Raw genomic sequence first — 17,793 nt, forward strand, 5'->3', positions numbered from 1 at the left:
TTTGGCTTCGTCACAAATACACTTTGCGTTTTGGGAGTTTTTATGAAAGATTTGAGTGAAAAATATTATTATTTAACCAAACAATTACCTCAAATTATATAATTATATCTCCTTTAAAGTTTCTTTTTGAATAATTTATGCGTAAATTACATAAAAGTAATAAATTAATTTTGTACTCGCATGGAACGATAATGCATAAAAAATATTTTTCGAATAAAATAACTCGTTGTTAAAAGTTGAAATATTTCGGATTTTTATATATTATATAATATAATTTAAACGTACTTTTATAAGGCCTTTAACACAAATTCTATGTTACTTATGATGTTAATTCTAATTTGCCTGAATGGTGTCAGAAATTTTTATTTTAGTTTCTTGCTTCGAAACTACGTGGCGCTGTCGTATTAAATTTGTCAATAGCAACCAACAGATGTCCGGATTTTTAGTTCTTTGCCTTGAATCTAGGTGGCACTGGGAGTTAAAGTCGTCAACCTTTTTGAAGGCCTAAATGATAGCTTATATAGTCTTTGGTTTTAACGAACACAAAAATGATATAAAAAATAAGAAAACCTATACAACTCTACCCTTGCTGAACACATCGCTGATAACCCGATCCATAAAACACTTTTTAATGAACCTATTAGAGAATTATTTTAAATTAAATATTACTGAGAATCACTTCAAATAATTAAAAAACAGAAACTAAATTCTAGTTTTAACAGAGATAATGGTCCGGGTGGTTTTTAGCGGAATTACCAGTTTACGATGTATTAAGAATCACGTGATTCTTCAGATCCGTAATTTTGTTTAATTTTAAAATTGTAGAAACCAGACCTGATGATGCCTCTGAACAGAGCGCGAATCTAGTCGCTGTGTACTAAATGTTGTACCTTTTATAAAATTTTATTGTGTAAATAAAGTAGCTATTTTTATCTTTTATTAAAATATACACAGGTGTCTTGTTATTTTATATTATTATAAACATTATCCATTATTAATGATCCCTTAAGCTAATACCCAATGATCCACACAGGCCTGAAGCCCAGTTCACACTATACAATTAATTGGGCCACTTAATTGTATCCAATTAATTGTAAGCAAGAAGATTGCATAGTGTGAACAGAAATATTGTAACAATGTTACCAACTATTTCTGTTCACACTATGCAATTTTCTTGATTACAATTAGTTGGATACATTTAAGTGACCCAATTAATTGTATGGTGTGAACTGGGCTTTAGTCAACCAGTGACTGGCTTCAAAACACCTAGTTTTTCTACTGTATTAAAATCATATATTTAGCAATGATAATGAAGGGAGTTTATCATTAAAATTATATGTTAATAACCACTAAATTTTCATCAAAATTGGTTATGGTGCCTTGGGGAACTTTTTCCAAAAACGGACAATTTGACGTGGAGTGACCCAATATATATATATATATATATATACATATATATAAACCAAATGCAAGAAAGAAATAATTGTTCGTTCTAAGTTGGTGAGAGGATTTCAGAAATGGGTCTTTCAAATTGGATCAGTCTCATTAGTCCAACTGTTCAAAAGGCCTATTGCTCATTCGGAAGCCTTATAACACTAACAATAGTATACCTACCCTTACCTAATTTACTGAACCTAACTAACCTAACCAACCAAAACTAACCTACTTAACCTATCCAACTGTGGTGCCTTGGGTATTAGCCTAGCTGATTATTATTATAATTATTATTATTATAAAGCCGACTATTCATTTGTCCCCTTGTTAATAAGCCCTGTTGGTCATACGAAAGACTAATTAAACCAACAATTGTATACCTACCCTAATCTACCTAACCCTACCTACTGAACCAAACTTAGGTAAGGTATAGTATTGTCTGTGTTTGAAGTCTTCTACAGTTTATCAGATGATCAAATTCAATAGGATGGGGTAGGAGGAATGAACAGTCTGAGAAATGAACCGCCAGAGATTTAGCGGTTACTGAAATGAGAAGTCTTTGAAAGTCAGTCATCTGAGTCCATTAATCTTGTGACAGTTGGAGAAATGAAATAAAGTAACTAGAAAACAATAAAAAGGGAATCAACTGCACTCTCCAATACCGGAAAGATCAAAGAAACAATTACCTATAAACTGAAATAAATTCAACAACAAATATCATAATTTTGGCTTCGTCACAAATACACTTTGCGTTTTGGGAGTTTTTATGAAAGATTTGAGTGAAAAATATTATTATTTAACCAAACAATTACCTCAAATTATATAATTATATCTCCTTTAAAGTTTCTTTTTGAATAATTTATGCGTAAATTACATAAAAGTAATAAATTAATTTTGTACTCGCATGGAACGATAATGCATAAAAAATATTTTTCGAATAAAATAACTCGTTGTTAAAAGTTGAAATATTTCGGATTTTTATATATTATATAATATAATTTAAACGTACTTTTATAAGGCCTTTAACACAAATTCTATGTTACTTATGATGTTAATTCTAATTTGCCTGAATGGTGTCAGAAATTTTTATTTTAGTTTCTTGCTTCGAAACTACGTGGCGCTGTCGTATTAAATTTGTCAATAGCAACCAACAGATGTCCGGATTTTTAGTTCTTTGCCTTGAATCTAGGTGGCACTGGGAGTTAAAGTCGTCAACCTTTTTGAAGGCCTAAATGATAGCTTATATAGTCTTTGGTTTTAACGAACACAAAAATGATATAAAAAATAAGAAAACCTATACAACTCTACCCTTGCTGAACACATCGCTGATAACCCGATCCATAAAACACTTTTTAATGAACCTATTAGAGAATTATTTTAAATTAAATATTACTGAGAATCACTTCAAATAATTAAAAAACAGAAACTAAATTCTAGTTTTAACAGAGATAATGGTCCGGGTGGTTTTTAGCGGAATTACCAGTTTACGATGTATTAAGAATCACGTGATTCTTCAGATCCGTAATTTTGTTTAATTTTAAAATTGTAGAAACCAGACCTGATGATGCCTCTGAACAGAGCGCGAATCTAGTCGCTGTGTACTAAATGTTGTACCTTTTATAAAATTTTATTGTGTAAATAAAGTAGCTATTTTTATCTTTTATTAAAATATACACAGGTGTCTTGTTATTTTATATTATTATAAACATTATCCATTATTAATGATCCCTTAAGCTAATACCCAATGATCCACACAGGCCTGAAGCCCAGTTCACACTATACAATTAATTGGGCCACTTAATTGTATCCAATTAATTGTAAGCAAGAAGATTGCATAGTGTGAACAGAAATATTGTAACAATGTTACCAACTATTTCTGTTCACACTATGCAATTTTCTTGATTACAATTAGTTGGATACATTTAAGTGACCCAATTAATTGTATGGTGTGAACTGGGCTTTAGTCAACCAGTGACTGGCTTCAAAACACCTAGTTTTTCTACTGTATTAAAATCAGATTTATAGATTTTTTTCAACCATCTGCGGATAAATAGTACCTGGTTCATGGTAATAAAAATCTAAATAAATAGTTACCCGCTTTTTTAAATCGAATTTTTAGTCTGTTTGTATACAATATATCAGATCAGAACCCTATCGTTACGTTTTTAAAAATAATCATAATATTATTTAAAAATCTATAGCAGATATCATGATACATACAGGGTTGCCACATTACCTGGAAAACCTGGAATTCCTGGAAAAGTCAGGGAATTTTAAAAATTAGTCTAAAAATCAGGGAAAAGTCAGGGAATTTTAAAAATTAGTCTAATAATCAGGGAAAAATCAGGGAATTTTAAAAATTAGTCTAAAAATCAGGGAAAAGTCAGGGATTTTAAAAATTAGTCTAATAATCAGGGAAAAGTCAGGGAATTTTAAAAATTAGTCTAAAAATCAGGGAAAAGTCAGGGAAAAGTCAGGGAATTTTAAAAATTAGTCTATAAATCAGGGAAAAGTCAGGGAATTTTAAAAATTAGTCTAATAATCAGGGAAAAGTCAGGGAATTTTAAAAAGTAGTCTAAAAATCAGGGAAAAGTCGGGGAATTTTAAAAATTATTCTAAAAATCAGGGAAAAGTCAGGGAATTTTAAAAAATAGTCTAAAAATCAGGGAAAGTTAGGGAATTTGAAAAATTAGTCTAAAAATCAGGGAAACGTCAGAGAATTTAAGTTAGGTTGCCAATAGAAAACCTTTATTAAATATATAGCGTAAAATGTTTTAAATTTTCCCACAAAATAAGTCTGGGAAAATCGGTGGATATGGTCTGGGAAAACCTGGAAAAGTCAGTGAATTTAAATGCGAAAAAACTGTGGCAACCGTGTACATATAATACAATCATACTTTTCGGGGGGAGGGGGATAGCTTGCAGTTGAAAATATGAAAAGAAAATGTACATACAAACCATACGTTGTACCCCGCCTGTGGCTACGCCGCTATATTCAGATAAAGCTAAGACATTTTATATATAATCAGATAAGATAAAGAATACTAGAAGCAGATAAAGATATTCCTTAGTATTTCGGAAAGATAACAATTTAAAACACTGAGTTTAAAATGATGCTAAAACAGCCATTAAGAAATTTTTATGTTAAGCTATAATGTATTTTTCAAGATTAGCAGCGTCAATTGGAAACACAAGGGGCCGTCAAGATGGATAAAAATTAAGATGCTGTTCAAAGGGAAGCTCCGACGTCGATATAATGAAATAACGAGCTAGTTCTATCTTTTAAACTGAAAAGTTTAGCGAATCCCAGTGAGTGTCGAATTTGCATATTATGCAAATTATTGGGAGGGAAATGGCCTTCTTATTCCAACAGACGCGCATTTGCCGCGTAACGAAGTAACCGCTGATTCGCCCTTGGGTAAATAAATACTTGCTAGGCAAATTCATGGTAATAGAAAAAGCCACTAACCCCATCGGTTTGATGGATAACAGTAGGGTAGCTGAGAGCGGGGCCAGGGCCACGATAATACCATAATTTTGGGCCCCGTGAGAGACGCTGTTAATGAACATAGCTGTACGTTTTCTTGGAGAAAGGTACCTGAGTTGCCCAAAACCGGGTCACCTCCAGGCTGCCCGGGCCCTCGAAAACTGTACCGTTTTACAGACTTCTCTCGTCGGGCCCGGACCATAATCGCGTATACGGAACCAACTATGGTGAATATGTAAATTACAAAACTTGATTATCGAACCATCTAAATTATTTTGAAAAAACTCGTGGTACGTGATTGGAATATATATTAAGTTTCGTAAAAATTTACATAAACTGTTTCGGAATGTTAAAAATTGATGATTTCTATAGTCAAGGTAATATAGAACACTCGTCATTACAATAGGCATACGAGTATCTCGATCTAGAAAGTAATTAATTTAAATAATTAGTACGGATCTCTACAAACGTAAATCTGGTTTGGTGTTGTTCCCTATTTGGCACCCTCCAATTTAATGGGTGGGTGCGGGAAACGATAATTAATGGCTGCCAGCTGCGAAGGTCGTTAAAAACCGCAAAGTAGCCAGAAGAGAGCGCCTCAAACGTCTAAACTGTTAATTCGTTCAGATAAAGAGAATTCGGAGCCACCCATTTCCCTTTCCGGCTTTGCACAGAATAGCAGCCGCTGAGCCGCATCGAAGCCCCCAACTCGGAAACATCTCCCCATCCTCGTTTCCACGTCTTAATATATACAGAGTTGCCCGATACGGTCAAACATAGCCAAATTGGGTGGTTCAAGAATGATTTTTACAGATCGAAATAACGCGGTTCAAGAAAGATTTTTACAGATCGAAATAACGCGGTTCAAGAAAGATTTTTACAAATCGAAATAACGCGGTTCAAGAAAGATTTTTACGGATCGAAATAACGCGGTTCAAGAAAGATTTTTACGGATCGAAATAACGCGGTTCAAGAATGATTTTTACAGATCGAAATAACGCGGTTCAAGAAAGATTTTTACGGATCGAAATAACGCGGTTCAAGAATGATTTTTACAGATCGAAAAATAAATTATATATTTTTAAACTGGCAAAGTAATAAAAGATGAATAATAAAAGATGAATAATAAAAGACGAATAATAAAAGATGAATAATAAAAGATGAATAATAAAAGATGAATGATAAAAGATGAATAATAAAAGATGAATAATAAAAGATGAATAATAAAAGATGAATAATAACAGATGAATAATTACAGATGAATAATAAAAGATGAATAATTACAGATGAATATTAGCAGATGAATAATAACAGATGAATAATAAAAGATGAGTAATAAAAGATGAATAATAAAAGATGAATAATAAAAGATGAATAATAAAAGATGAATAATAAAAGATAAATAATAAATTATAAAAATATTGTTATAAAAGATTAATAATAAGAGATGAATATTAAAATATATTTATGCATATAATTTATATTTATATTTATTTATTTATTTATTTATATATGCATTTATGTATTTATTTATTTATTTGTTTATTTATTTATTTATATTTATATTTCTATAAATAATGTACTTATTTACTCTTATGGAAAATGACTAAGTCAATCGATACGATCAACGGGTATCATGATTAAGTTTTCTCCCGTCACGAGAGGGGGGAAGGAGAAACGTCACACGCGTGTGCTTCAATAGCGTCCAAATACGTCAGTTTTAGACAACCAATGAGATAGGGGATCGATTTGATTGACTTTTATGGGAGGATCATACAGGCAGACCGCGAGGTGGATTGTGAGAAACGTCCAAAATAGTTTCAACATATTCATGCTCTGGAAACAATTTGATTTGACTAAGCTTGGAAAAGTTGCAATTTTTCTATTCACGATTAGAGTTATCTATTTGTAATTTCTATGATTTCTTATTTGAACCTAATGGTGCGTTCATTTTAAGGTGGCTTATTTATATATATTTATCATTTAATTTCTTATCTAGATGAGTTACCGAAGGGGCCTCCAAAAGTGGTAATAAGGGAACTCCAAATTCAAAATTGAGTACTCATGCATGAGCTAATTACGAAATTACTAAAATATTAGTTTTTGAACAACTTGTTTAGATAATATTATTTTCTATTATTTCCTGCAGCACTTTAATTTGCATGTTTCATTTTTGAGTGAAGCAGAGTACACGACGACGTGGTACACTGTTTGGACTAAAGTACAGCTAGACTCTCTTTCAGGCTTATTATTTCGTCTTTGTAATTGCAAAGATAATACCATAACACAGAAGAACGCATTTCTTCGTTTAGTAAATAAGGGCCTACCTCAAACAAATCCTGGCACCGACCCTGTTCACTCTGGTATGGAAAACTGCGAAAAAGTTTTCCTTGTTTATAAAAAATTACATTTATTAATTAATGCGCCATAAAATATACATATTAACTCGTTCTCAGATATAATAATTTTATATTTTAAATATAATTCACATATATCATAAGTGGATAATAAACATAATAGTTAGTGTAGGGAGCTGTTGGCTCGCATGGCATGAAGGGCTTGCCACCACCCTCCTACGCATTGTAACCCGGCCACCTGTTTAAAGGCATTAAAAGTCGCTAGATGACTTGGGCCTAAGGTGGTGTCTTGGGTATTAGCCTAGCTGATTATTATTATTATTATTATTATTATTATTAAGTATGACACTTCCTATTCATCCAATGTAATTTTTTAATGATAGTCTGTTTCGCCAATGACAACGTAAACCATTACGTACCGACGGACTGATAACTCTCAGCGAACAGTTCCTAGTAAAATCGCCACCGGCAGCCTTTTCGAAATGCTTTCAAAACTGTAAATAACGCTTACTTTTGGAAAATAATGATGAATTATGGAATCGGAAGATAAAAATAACTATTATAAACTCTGGCTCCATTTCAGAAGTTAGTTTTTTTCTCAAATTTCAACCCTGAGTGCGTGTACGCTCGTATTTCTCGCCATCAAACTAACAAACTATTTTGCCAACGGAAAGAGTAGGAAGGGACGAGTTTCCTGTTCGGAAACTTCCCATTTCGCAATCACTCCAGAACAGACTATCATTCACCGAATTCGGTCTGTGCCATACTTATATTTATTATCCACTTATGATATATTTATATATATTTCACAGCCTTTTATTTAATTAATTAAAATTTATTGGGTAATATCTTGTGTATTTTTAATTTTATATATTTTTAAATCCTAATAATAATTTGAAATTTGTGTTTGTTTTGTCTTGGTAACCAGCCGAATAGGCTTGGCCTATCAGTACAATTGCCAGCAAAATTTCGCCTCTTTACGAAATAAATATTATTATATATATTATTATAAAATGACCTGGGAAACTGTTAACGGTTATTGTTCGAGCTTTGTCGATTTTCGGTGAAATATTAAACATACTTTTTATAGCGTGAACCATACAGTAACCAACTCACATAGAGTGGAAGGCCCTATGGAAGCGCATGAAACAATAACCCTAACGGGCCAACTTGTTCTCGAGGCTTGAATAAAATTAGTCCAATGATGTTGTTTTTAAATTTTTTTGAATATTAAATTATAATTGTACATTACCTTTAGGCCAACTTGTTTATTTCACTCCTCGAAAACAAGACGTTGCGTACGAAAAGTGTTAAAAAGTTTCACTGATAGCCTTCCACTTTATGAGAGTGGGTTACTCTATGGTGTAACCGTATCTTTGACCATACCCGCAAATCTTTTATTTAAAGGAAAAAATTATTACTCTATTTTCCTAATTTACGACAGTCTGTTTTGACAAGCGCGAATTTATATTTCAAGAATCTAACTGAACGTTCATGACAAAAACCCAAATAATTTAAGAGGCAATTTAAAATTCGGACAATGGGGTTAAACTAGAGAAAACTTTTACATCAATAATTAAATGACGACTCAAACATTTACAAGGCTTGAGAGAGAGAGAGAGAACTCGTTAAATACTGAAACGACGTTAGGATAAACCAGAAATAAAAAGCGTATAAGAGGCGCAATGTGTCTAATATTTATAATGAAATATTTAAAACGACTGCTTCGCTCCGATGCGGGTCATCTAGGAGGCAGAGCAAAGCAGAGCGAAGGCAGGGATTGAATCGAGTTGGCGGTAGCAGAAGCATCGAGGAAACTAGTCTTTTTATTGAGGGGGGGGGGCTACTAGCGCTCTTTTCGCGGGCAATAATTCCGCGGCGGAAAGGTAGCGAGCGACCTCTGTGGAAGAGGCCGCCATCCCAGATATTGATTAAAATAGACGGGCCAAAAGGGACAACCTCGATTTCGCGCCTACTAAGAGCCAACCTATGTATAATTCTATTCCGGAAAATGCATTATTTTTTTCTTATTTTTCTACAGTTGGACATGATTGGCGAGAGGAAGATTAAATTTTGGAAAATATAATTTTGGGGGGAAATTGCTATCGATTGAACAGTCATCCTGCATTACGAAGAATAAGATGACACGGAATATTTCGTTCATCCCTGCTCCGGTTTTATAAGGCTGAGCTCTATAGGATATATTTTGCCATGGAAACTGGACAGGCCGCCACTAGAGCCGATATTTAGGACGAATCTCTTGGTTATAATAGATAATCAATGGATTTGTAAAAATCGCAAAAGAAATAAAACGATTTTTAGTGAGGACAGTGCTGATTTAAGACCTTCGTAGGCGCTGGGCACCGCTTTGTATGCCCTAATTCTAAGAAGAAATTTTGTTAATGCATTTTTTCATACTCATAAACCATCGTAAGCCCCTTCAAACCTTCGTAGACCCATTCAAACCTTCGTAGGCCCCTTCAAACATTCGTAGGTCCCTTCAAACCTTCGTAGGCCCCTTCAAACATTCGTAGGCCCCTTCAAACATTCGTAGGCCCCTTCAAACCTTCGTATATCCCTTCAAATCATCATAGACCCCTTCAAACCTTCGTAGACCCCTTCAAACCTTCGTAGACCCCTTCAAACCTTCGTAGACCCCTCCAAACCTACATAGACCCATTCAAACCTTCGTAGACCCCTTCAAACCTTCGTAGGCCCCTTCAAACCTTCGTAGGCCCCTTCAAACCTTCGTAGACCCCTACAAACCTTCGGACCCCTTCAAACCTTCGTATATCCCTTCAAATCATCATAGACCCCTTCAAACCTTCGGAGACCCCTCCAAACCTTCATAGACCCATTAAAACCTTCGTAGACCTATTCAAACCTTCGTAGGCCCCTTCAAACCTTCATAGGCCCCTTCGAACCTTGATAGACCCCTTCAAACCTTCGTAGACCCCTTCAAACCTTCGTAGGCCCTGAGCACAGTGCCCATTGTGCCATTGGAGAAAACGGCCCTGAGTGAGGATAATTACAAGAATAGAGGTAAAAATTCAAAGTAAACTACGGGATAATGATTATGTCTAGACGAGTTTTGGTGCTTCTGCAGATCCACCTGACACTCTCCCAGTATGCTCCTCCCCTTAAACGTCAATCAAGTGGGCGTGGTATCTCATTCGTTCATTAAAACGCGCGTGATTCAAATTTCTCACAACATTGTCGTTCTCTCTAACGTCGTAAGTATAAATAGTAATTTCAACAATGTATTTCTAATGATACGATTTTTGGGAAATTTCTCGTGTCAACATAGTCGTTTTCTTTAAATAAATACGTTCTTGATCATGTCTAACCACATAAATACGTCCCCTTGAGTTTAATTATTAAAATATTTAAGATTAGAATTTCTGAATGCCTTACGAGACCCGAAATATAATGGCTCTTTCTGAGCTCGTAAAAGGCAAACGCCATTAGAAATAAGTAAAGTTTTGTTTGTCGGTCACCCTGGGGTCTCGTGTCATCCCAAATATCCGAAATAAAAGACGCTTATGACCCGACACTGGATCCCGCAACTGAAAGAGAAACTATCTCTGGAGGGGGGGAATACGAATAGATGTTACGCAAGTCGAGGCCAATGTTGCTGCTGTTGTCAGTAAAAGAAATGACCTGATATTTTATTCATATTTCCTCGATGGTTTTGGGCGCGCGGCGTTAAGGCGTCAAAAACGCCGCTGCCCCCCCCCCCCCTCGGTTCTTCAGTATGGCCTCCATTCTTTCCGTGGCTGGTGGCTCGCTTTGTCCTCGGGAACGCGTCCGCGTTACTTGATTGAATAAAGAACAGGGCGCACAATGGAAGCGACGAGAGAGCACGGTATTTAGCCCGCAATTATCGACGTTCGCACGACTCATTTAACACTGAGCCCGCCTTCCGTCCACCGCGAAAGAGACCAAAGAAAAAGCATTCTTTACGTCACCAATTCGTATTCCACTGACGACTTCTTTGGGCATGGACGGAGAGCGAGCCAGCGTGGATGGAATAATTGTTTTATTATTATCTGGCCTGTTTGGTGACGACTCTTTCGATGACGGTATATCGTACGTGGCAGCGACATTTTTGGATAAAAACCAAATGTGAATGAGTGGAGGGTACCCTTTCAAAAATATTTATTCCGGATTCTCGGGTTTTCGTGTATTTCTAAATTTAAGCTGAGATGGGAATATATATTTTTTTCCGGATAGGGTTCGTGACCGGGTTAGCGGTATTCTAAGCAGACGATGGATTATTTCCGAATAGAAAAACACGCGTCGTCTGTTTTAGAGTACCAATAGTTCGGTCAGGAACCTAGCGTGAAACGTACCAGCCTAAATTCCCATTGCTATAAGACTAACTTACTTTGGAAGACAGTAGCAGTGTTTTCATTAATTTTGCCAGTTTTGGAAATTCAATAGTTCTATAAAGTAATTTAGTTCTTACGTCACTATATTTACCTTTTCCAACAAATCGCACGTGCTAAGATAATAGCTGAATAAGCAAATTGTTTTCCCCACCGACGAACTTGTTTTACTGTTGGGGTCGACGTCACAAAAACGTCATAGAAACGAGTTATGCGTTGTTTTGTTCGAATTTGGCGTCTGCTCTAGGTACACTGGGTGATAGTGAAACAGCAGCGGCCTTTGAGAAAATAACAATTGTGGTCCTATTTAGTATTTTAGTATTTATTTTATATGTTGGCTAAGTGTTAGGTGGGTTATGGACTCCATAAATGAAAATATTCCTAGGTAGGTTTTAATATATTTTATATTTTTGGTCGTGTAGTTTTAAGATTTTTTTTACGTCGGACAAGGCCTATTGGAAATAATGGCACTATCAAAAGTTTGCATATGGTACATACCTTTAGATATACAACAAAAGCAATTTATCTTATCTTGAACCCTTCAAAATAAGTTTAAAATGTTTAACAAATAATTTTCTAGTTTATTAAATAACAATTTAACCTAAAAATATGGCGAAACGATCGAAACGGTCTAGGTAAAAAAACATAAACTTTAGCAGGCGACACTTCAGACGAAACCGAAAACAAAAACGGCTATTACGGCCAACTAAAAAATGCCTCGGTTGGCAGTACTCCCAACAGTAAAAAGTGAAGCGGCGGATTTACGAAAACACCTATTGTACCAAAGCTCAGTCTTGTGACGTAAGAGCCACATGTTATACTTCTACTTTTAACAAGTTGGATAAGCGCAAGCAATTTATAGATATAACTATTCTCTGATTTTTTAACGCCCGTCGGGCTTTAGTACTTTATCTGGCAATAGTTTAGGCAAGTTTGAAAGACTACATCTTTACCCAGTAATATTCTGGGATTTTCCAGCTCTATTTCCGGAGCTATTATTTATTTCACGTTGAAAATGTATGGCAATCCTGTTAATAAGTCGCTGGAAAACAGGGTTGCCATACAATTTCGATGTGAAACTATTATATTAGAACGAAAAATGCATGGCAGCCCTGTTAAAATAGCGTCTGTTTCATCATGTTCCAAACGAAAGCTTATAAGAATAACGCCCATTGCCAATTTAATCAATATATTTCAAAATAATAAAACACTATAGCTTTGTACCCAAACTTTCGAAATACGATTAAGTAAAATAATATTCTTATTATGGAAAGTAAGGATTCTATACGGTAGTCAGCCTAGCAAATTAGGTTAGCGAAGTTCAAGACGAGTAGACAAAGTAGACTCTAAAAGGACCCTAGAAGGGCGGAGGATCAATGGAGAACCGAGATTTATACCGCTAGTGGATTTCCTAGCCTTAATGGAGGCGTTGACTCGGGGAATTTTGGCGTCGTCCCTAAACCCCTTTTGCTCTCGAGCCTTCGTTGCCTTTTTGGAAGAAATGATCTTATCGCGAGACAACATTACATAACGCGAATAAAGGTTAGAGCCACGAGCGCGTTCGCTTTACACCGATGAACGGGTGGAGGTCGGGAGGTGGTAAAGGAAGCTAGCCGGGTGGCTTACAGAAAAGGAGGCTTTCCGGGGTATTTTAGGTTATTAATGGTGATAATAGAGAAGTGGCGAATAAGGGCAGGTGTTTTCTTTTCCGCTTAAGCGTAATACCGCCGCTGGAAGATCTATTAGACCCGTATTAGACTAGTAGGTGGGATTAAGAGATACACCGATATAGTCTAGTGTGCGGACAATGATATTCAATAACGGTTAAATTGTATTCTAAGTTGCGCTACCTTTGTTTACGTTGATCGCGATAATTCCACGTCCATTGACACGATATTTAATTCGCGATTATGCGTTCTTACTATTCGCCATGTAGGTGATAATTAATCGATTTATATAAAAAAAAAAAACAAAAAACATTACACGTGACAATAAAAGAACTCGCGTCAATTTTGATCGATTTGTTAATGGAACAACAAACGGTTTGTTTCGTATACGAGGAAGGGATACGTAACGGCAAAGCGTAAGAACTAATATTAAAATTACGGAATATATTTATCTCACCGTAAACGTAGCCTGATTTTTCGTAGAAGATGAACTTCCGAAATCGTGAATTTTCCAGTAGAGGTACGAGTGAAAAAGGCCATCACCTTTAATTTCTTTTTTCCACACTTTTCCATTTTGGTTGCAAATTACTGGCTTTTTTGGTGAGGCCGCGGATGAAGACTAACGGTAACGATGACAACTTTGACCTTTAGCCGATCACGAAAAGGCAATTTAACCCCGAGAAATAAAAGGGCTTCGAGGTACTCGATAAAAGAAAACAACGTTTACGAATAACCGAAGATAAATTCTTGGCTGTTAATCTCTTTCAGTTTCGTCCTTTGATGAACGAAAAACAGAGATTGCGAGAACGGGCGTTTTACCCCGGGAGGAGAGCGACGAATAGTTCCAAATGGGGATGATGTTTCGGTTGGTGGAGGATGAGGACTGATCTAGCGTACGAAGAGGGCAACGAACGGGCCAGACGCGATCGTTGCGAGTACTAGTGAACCTCGCGAATATCGGGATTTAGGGTGTTTCGGGCTCGAGTATCTTCTGGCGTTTTTGGGCAGAGTGTTTTGTCTTTATTTTCTTCTTGTTGTTGTATATAATATAGAATACTCTCGAGCATGAATGCACATTGAAGGCCACACATGACACCACGGTTTACTCATCATCACTTTGCGATTAGATTTAATACTATTTTCTGGGTTGTCGTTTTTATTTAGTTGACGGTAGAATATTTTCCTTCCGGTGACATTGTATTTTTTAAACTGATTTTTGGTATTGATCTCGACGAACGGCGAAATAGAATTGTGACTATCTGTTTTAGCTTCACGGGGGTTTATATTTACTTATTTTAAATTTAGCGTTTTTCTTCCGCTTTGGGTCGGCGACGCCGGCTTAGTTACGTTGATCGAGAAGCGAGTGCTAAGTTCGACAGTCGTAGTTGCCGCGTCCATCGTGGTGGTTTCGAGTTCCGGACATGTGTCCGCCGCCCTCCATGGCCGATTGCCTCAACAGGGGAAACCTCCTGCCGTTGGAGCTGTCGCGTTTCAAGAGCGGCGTTTCCGCGCTAGTTCTCGAAGAATGGTAATGCCGCGGATTGTGCAGATGCGGGAGGAAGGGCAACTGGGGGCTGCAGCGCCCCAATAGGGGCAATTCTAGCTCGACGTCGTCCAAATCGCGGTCGAGGGAAACGCTGCCAAAGTCGCCACCCAGGTCGCGTCCTTCGGCGCCGGCGTGTTCCGAATTGTCACTGTCCGAAAGACCGTCGCTCTCCATCGAAGCGAAATGTTTGGGTTCCACCTGCACTCGCACGGTAATGGGACAGTCCGATAAGTACAACTCCATGTCCATCGAGGTCAAAGAAGCTCGCCGGGGCGTGCTGCATCCGTCCGGGTCCGAGATTTCCAGGTCTTGCGGCGAGGGCATGTAGTCGTCGATGGCGGGGCTCAAGAGCACCCCACCGGTGGAAGACGAGGAATTGTTGCCGACGCAGTTCCGGTCGGTGGTGGTAGCCGCTCCGTAACCGGAAGAGGAGCTGCAGGATTGCGGAATGGTCGTCGGAGGCGAGACGGAGCGTGTCATGAAGAGAGGTAGATCGTGCAGCGTGGGCTTGTTGAGCGGCGCCACCGATGGCCCATTGGGGATCAGCTGTATGGTAATCGTCTCGCTCATGACGTCGTCCTCCTCCTCGTCTCTCCCGGACCCGAATTCGGAAGAGCCCGCGTGATGCAGAATGGGAGACAACTGGGGAACTCGCAAGTAAGGGCTGCTATTCTGCAAAAAAATGCTCGGACCGTTCAATTTCTCCAAAGAGCTACCCGACATCAGTAGACTGCCAGGGAGGCGTTCCCCCAACAACTCGTGGTGCTCCTTGTCAGTCTCCGGGGCCACTTTGGAGCCGGTAGCTTCTTTTACTTCGCAAGTCATGACGCACGCCGCCACCAGCGCGAGTCCGCCGAGACCCATCAGCGCCGGCCCGACGTAAGTCAGGTTGTGCAAGTGGTATTGTCTCTCCTCGTCGAGAATTTCAATCGTTCGGTTTCCTTCTTTGATCGTCTCCGTCGCGAACGATTCCGCGTAGAAACCGATCACCGACATGCCAGTTCCGATCAGAATGAGCAGCATGCCGCCGCTCAGCGCTTTGCAAGCGTTCCAAATGCAACCGATCGAAACTTTGCTCCGAACAACCTCCCAAGTAGAGGGCTTCTTCTTCTTTTCGTGTCCGGGTTGACCCGGTCCGAAACCCCCTCCGGAACCCGAGACGGACGAGTTCAACTGGGAGGCGTTCTGGAACGATAGTTGAGGTGGGTAAAGGGGTTGATGGGACGGGGTGCGCGGCCTGCCTCTTCCGCCCGGAGTCGGGGGCACCAACGGCCCCGAGGTCCGTCCGGTGTTCTGCTGTTGACGTAGCTGGCGGCCGATGACCGCCGCGCTATTCATCTTCACCCCTTCTGAGCCGGGACGCGATTCATCTTATGCCCCTGTCTTACGCAAGGTGGGCTGGCCTTGCTAGCGCTTTGGAAGAAAACACGGAACGATGCTGAAGAAGAAGTCATTCTCGATGCGAAGAGGAATTCCACCCGCAACTGCGGCGGAGAATGCTGGATCCGAAAACGTCGTTGAGCCGAGGGCCGACTGGCGGCGCTAAGCCTCGGCGGCCACGGCATGGTACGATGACCAAGGCCGAAGCCTAACTGTCGTAGGGAAGAGATGCTACTTTCTCGGCGTCTTTCTACGCTCCTCTCACCACGGAAAAAAACCAAAAGGAATCCTGAGTACCACCGCGCGCTATCGTCTTCTCCCGTTTTAGGCCAACGATTCTCTGAGTCGCGGCTCTCCCTCTTCCGCTCCCGAGATCCGCGCGCATGCGCTCGACTCTCTTCCTCTCCTCACCCCCACCACGCCCTTCCCCGTTCCTACATCTCTCTCTCTCTCTCTCTCTCTTTCTCTCTCTCTTCTAGGGCTTCCACTCCTTCCTTCTATTGATAATCCTATATTTACAGACTGGCCAGACGAAGGCGGCTGAGGGGGCTGCGAAAAAGAGACAACGTCGCGGGGGGAAGGGAGGACTGCGGAGAGAGAGGTTCTTCAAATTACTTCCAGAACAGGGGTCGCTCACTCCTGGCCAAAAACTATCGAAAAGAGTAATTAAGAATGAATTTCTCGGAACATTTTTAACCGCTTGGATGATCCCTAATCAAGCGGAGCAAAGCCCAAAACAGATCAGTTTTGGACGACTAATTAATAAGTCAACGCCTAAAACCAAATAGAGAAATGATTTAAGCGGAAGTCTCTTTCAACGAACGAGATGTTTCTCTCACATCTGGCTAGACAATCCATTCTAGTGCAACCATTCATCCAATTCTATTCTGAAACAAAATCCACATTCATAAAGGCTGGAACCAAATTAGAAATGATCCTAATACAATATTGGATCCGTGCCACCAGAATTGCCACTCGTACTTTGAAAGTAAACGCTAGACATTCTAAAAGAACCATTCAACCAATTCTATACCAATCCTCATTCATCCAGGCGTAAACCAAAATAGAAATGATCTAAATGCAATATTGGCTCTATCTCGAAAAAGTCAATTGATAAAATACCAAAGCGCAGGTACAAATCTCTAAGGCATTTTTTCATCATCCCAAATAAAACTTTTAAAGGTATGTTGTATCAGAAGGTTTCGCTCTTTTCAAATCGATTCAGAAGGCTCTTATCAAGTAACCGAAAGAATGGAGGCCCAAAAATATAAGGTGCGAATTTTTCCCCTTTCTTTAAATTCGAAATATAAGATACATAACGCGAGTCCATTTGCGGGAAGTGGAAATTTAATTCCCATTAGATGTTGAAGAGGCGTGGATGGGAGCATCTGGATCCGATGATAGAGAAGCGATCGACGCCGCAGTCCCTCGAGGGGCCAGAAAAAGTTCAACCTCATTCAACCCGCGCGCGCGCCGTATCGAAGCCCCCCCCCCCTCCCCCTCCTGCAAGAAATTAAAAATAAAAACATTCTTC

The 17,793-nt window shown here is 38.6% G+C and overlaps 1 protein-coding gene across 2 annotated transcripts in view; it reads right to left on the minus strand.

Annotated features, from left to right (window-relative positions):
* Positions 1-16,567, minus strand: part of LOC149936013 (uncharacterized) — a 95,850-nt gene extending 79,283 nt beyond the window's left edge. The window contains exons 1-2 of one of the 2 annotated variants that reach the window (XM_090181107.1): positions 13,791-16,567; positions 11,790-11,944 (exon numbers count right to left, since the gene is read on the minus strand). In XM_090181107.1, the coding sequence (XP_090037233.1) occupies positions 14,700-16,217 (1,518 nt within the window). In that variant the 5' untranslated portion in view covers positions 16,218-16,567 and the 3' untranslated portion in view covers positions 11,790-11,944; positions 13,791-14,699. Of the gene's footprint in view, positions 1-11,789; positions 11,945-13,790 lie in introns of those variants that run through there. The other variant, XM_090181106.1, reaches the window with a different exon arrangement.
* Positions 16,568-17,793: the final 1,226 nt, after the last annotated feature.

This window comes from Leiobunum rupestre, chromosome 7, assembly GCF_980474605.1.
Source record: "Leiobunum rupestre chromosome 7, qqLeiRupe1.1.hap1, whole genome shotgun sequence".
Lineage (NCBI taxonomy): Eukaryota > Metazoa > Arthropoda > Arachnida > Opiliones > Sclerosomatidae > Leiobunum > Leiobunum rupestre.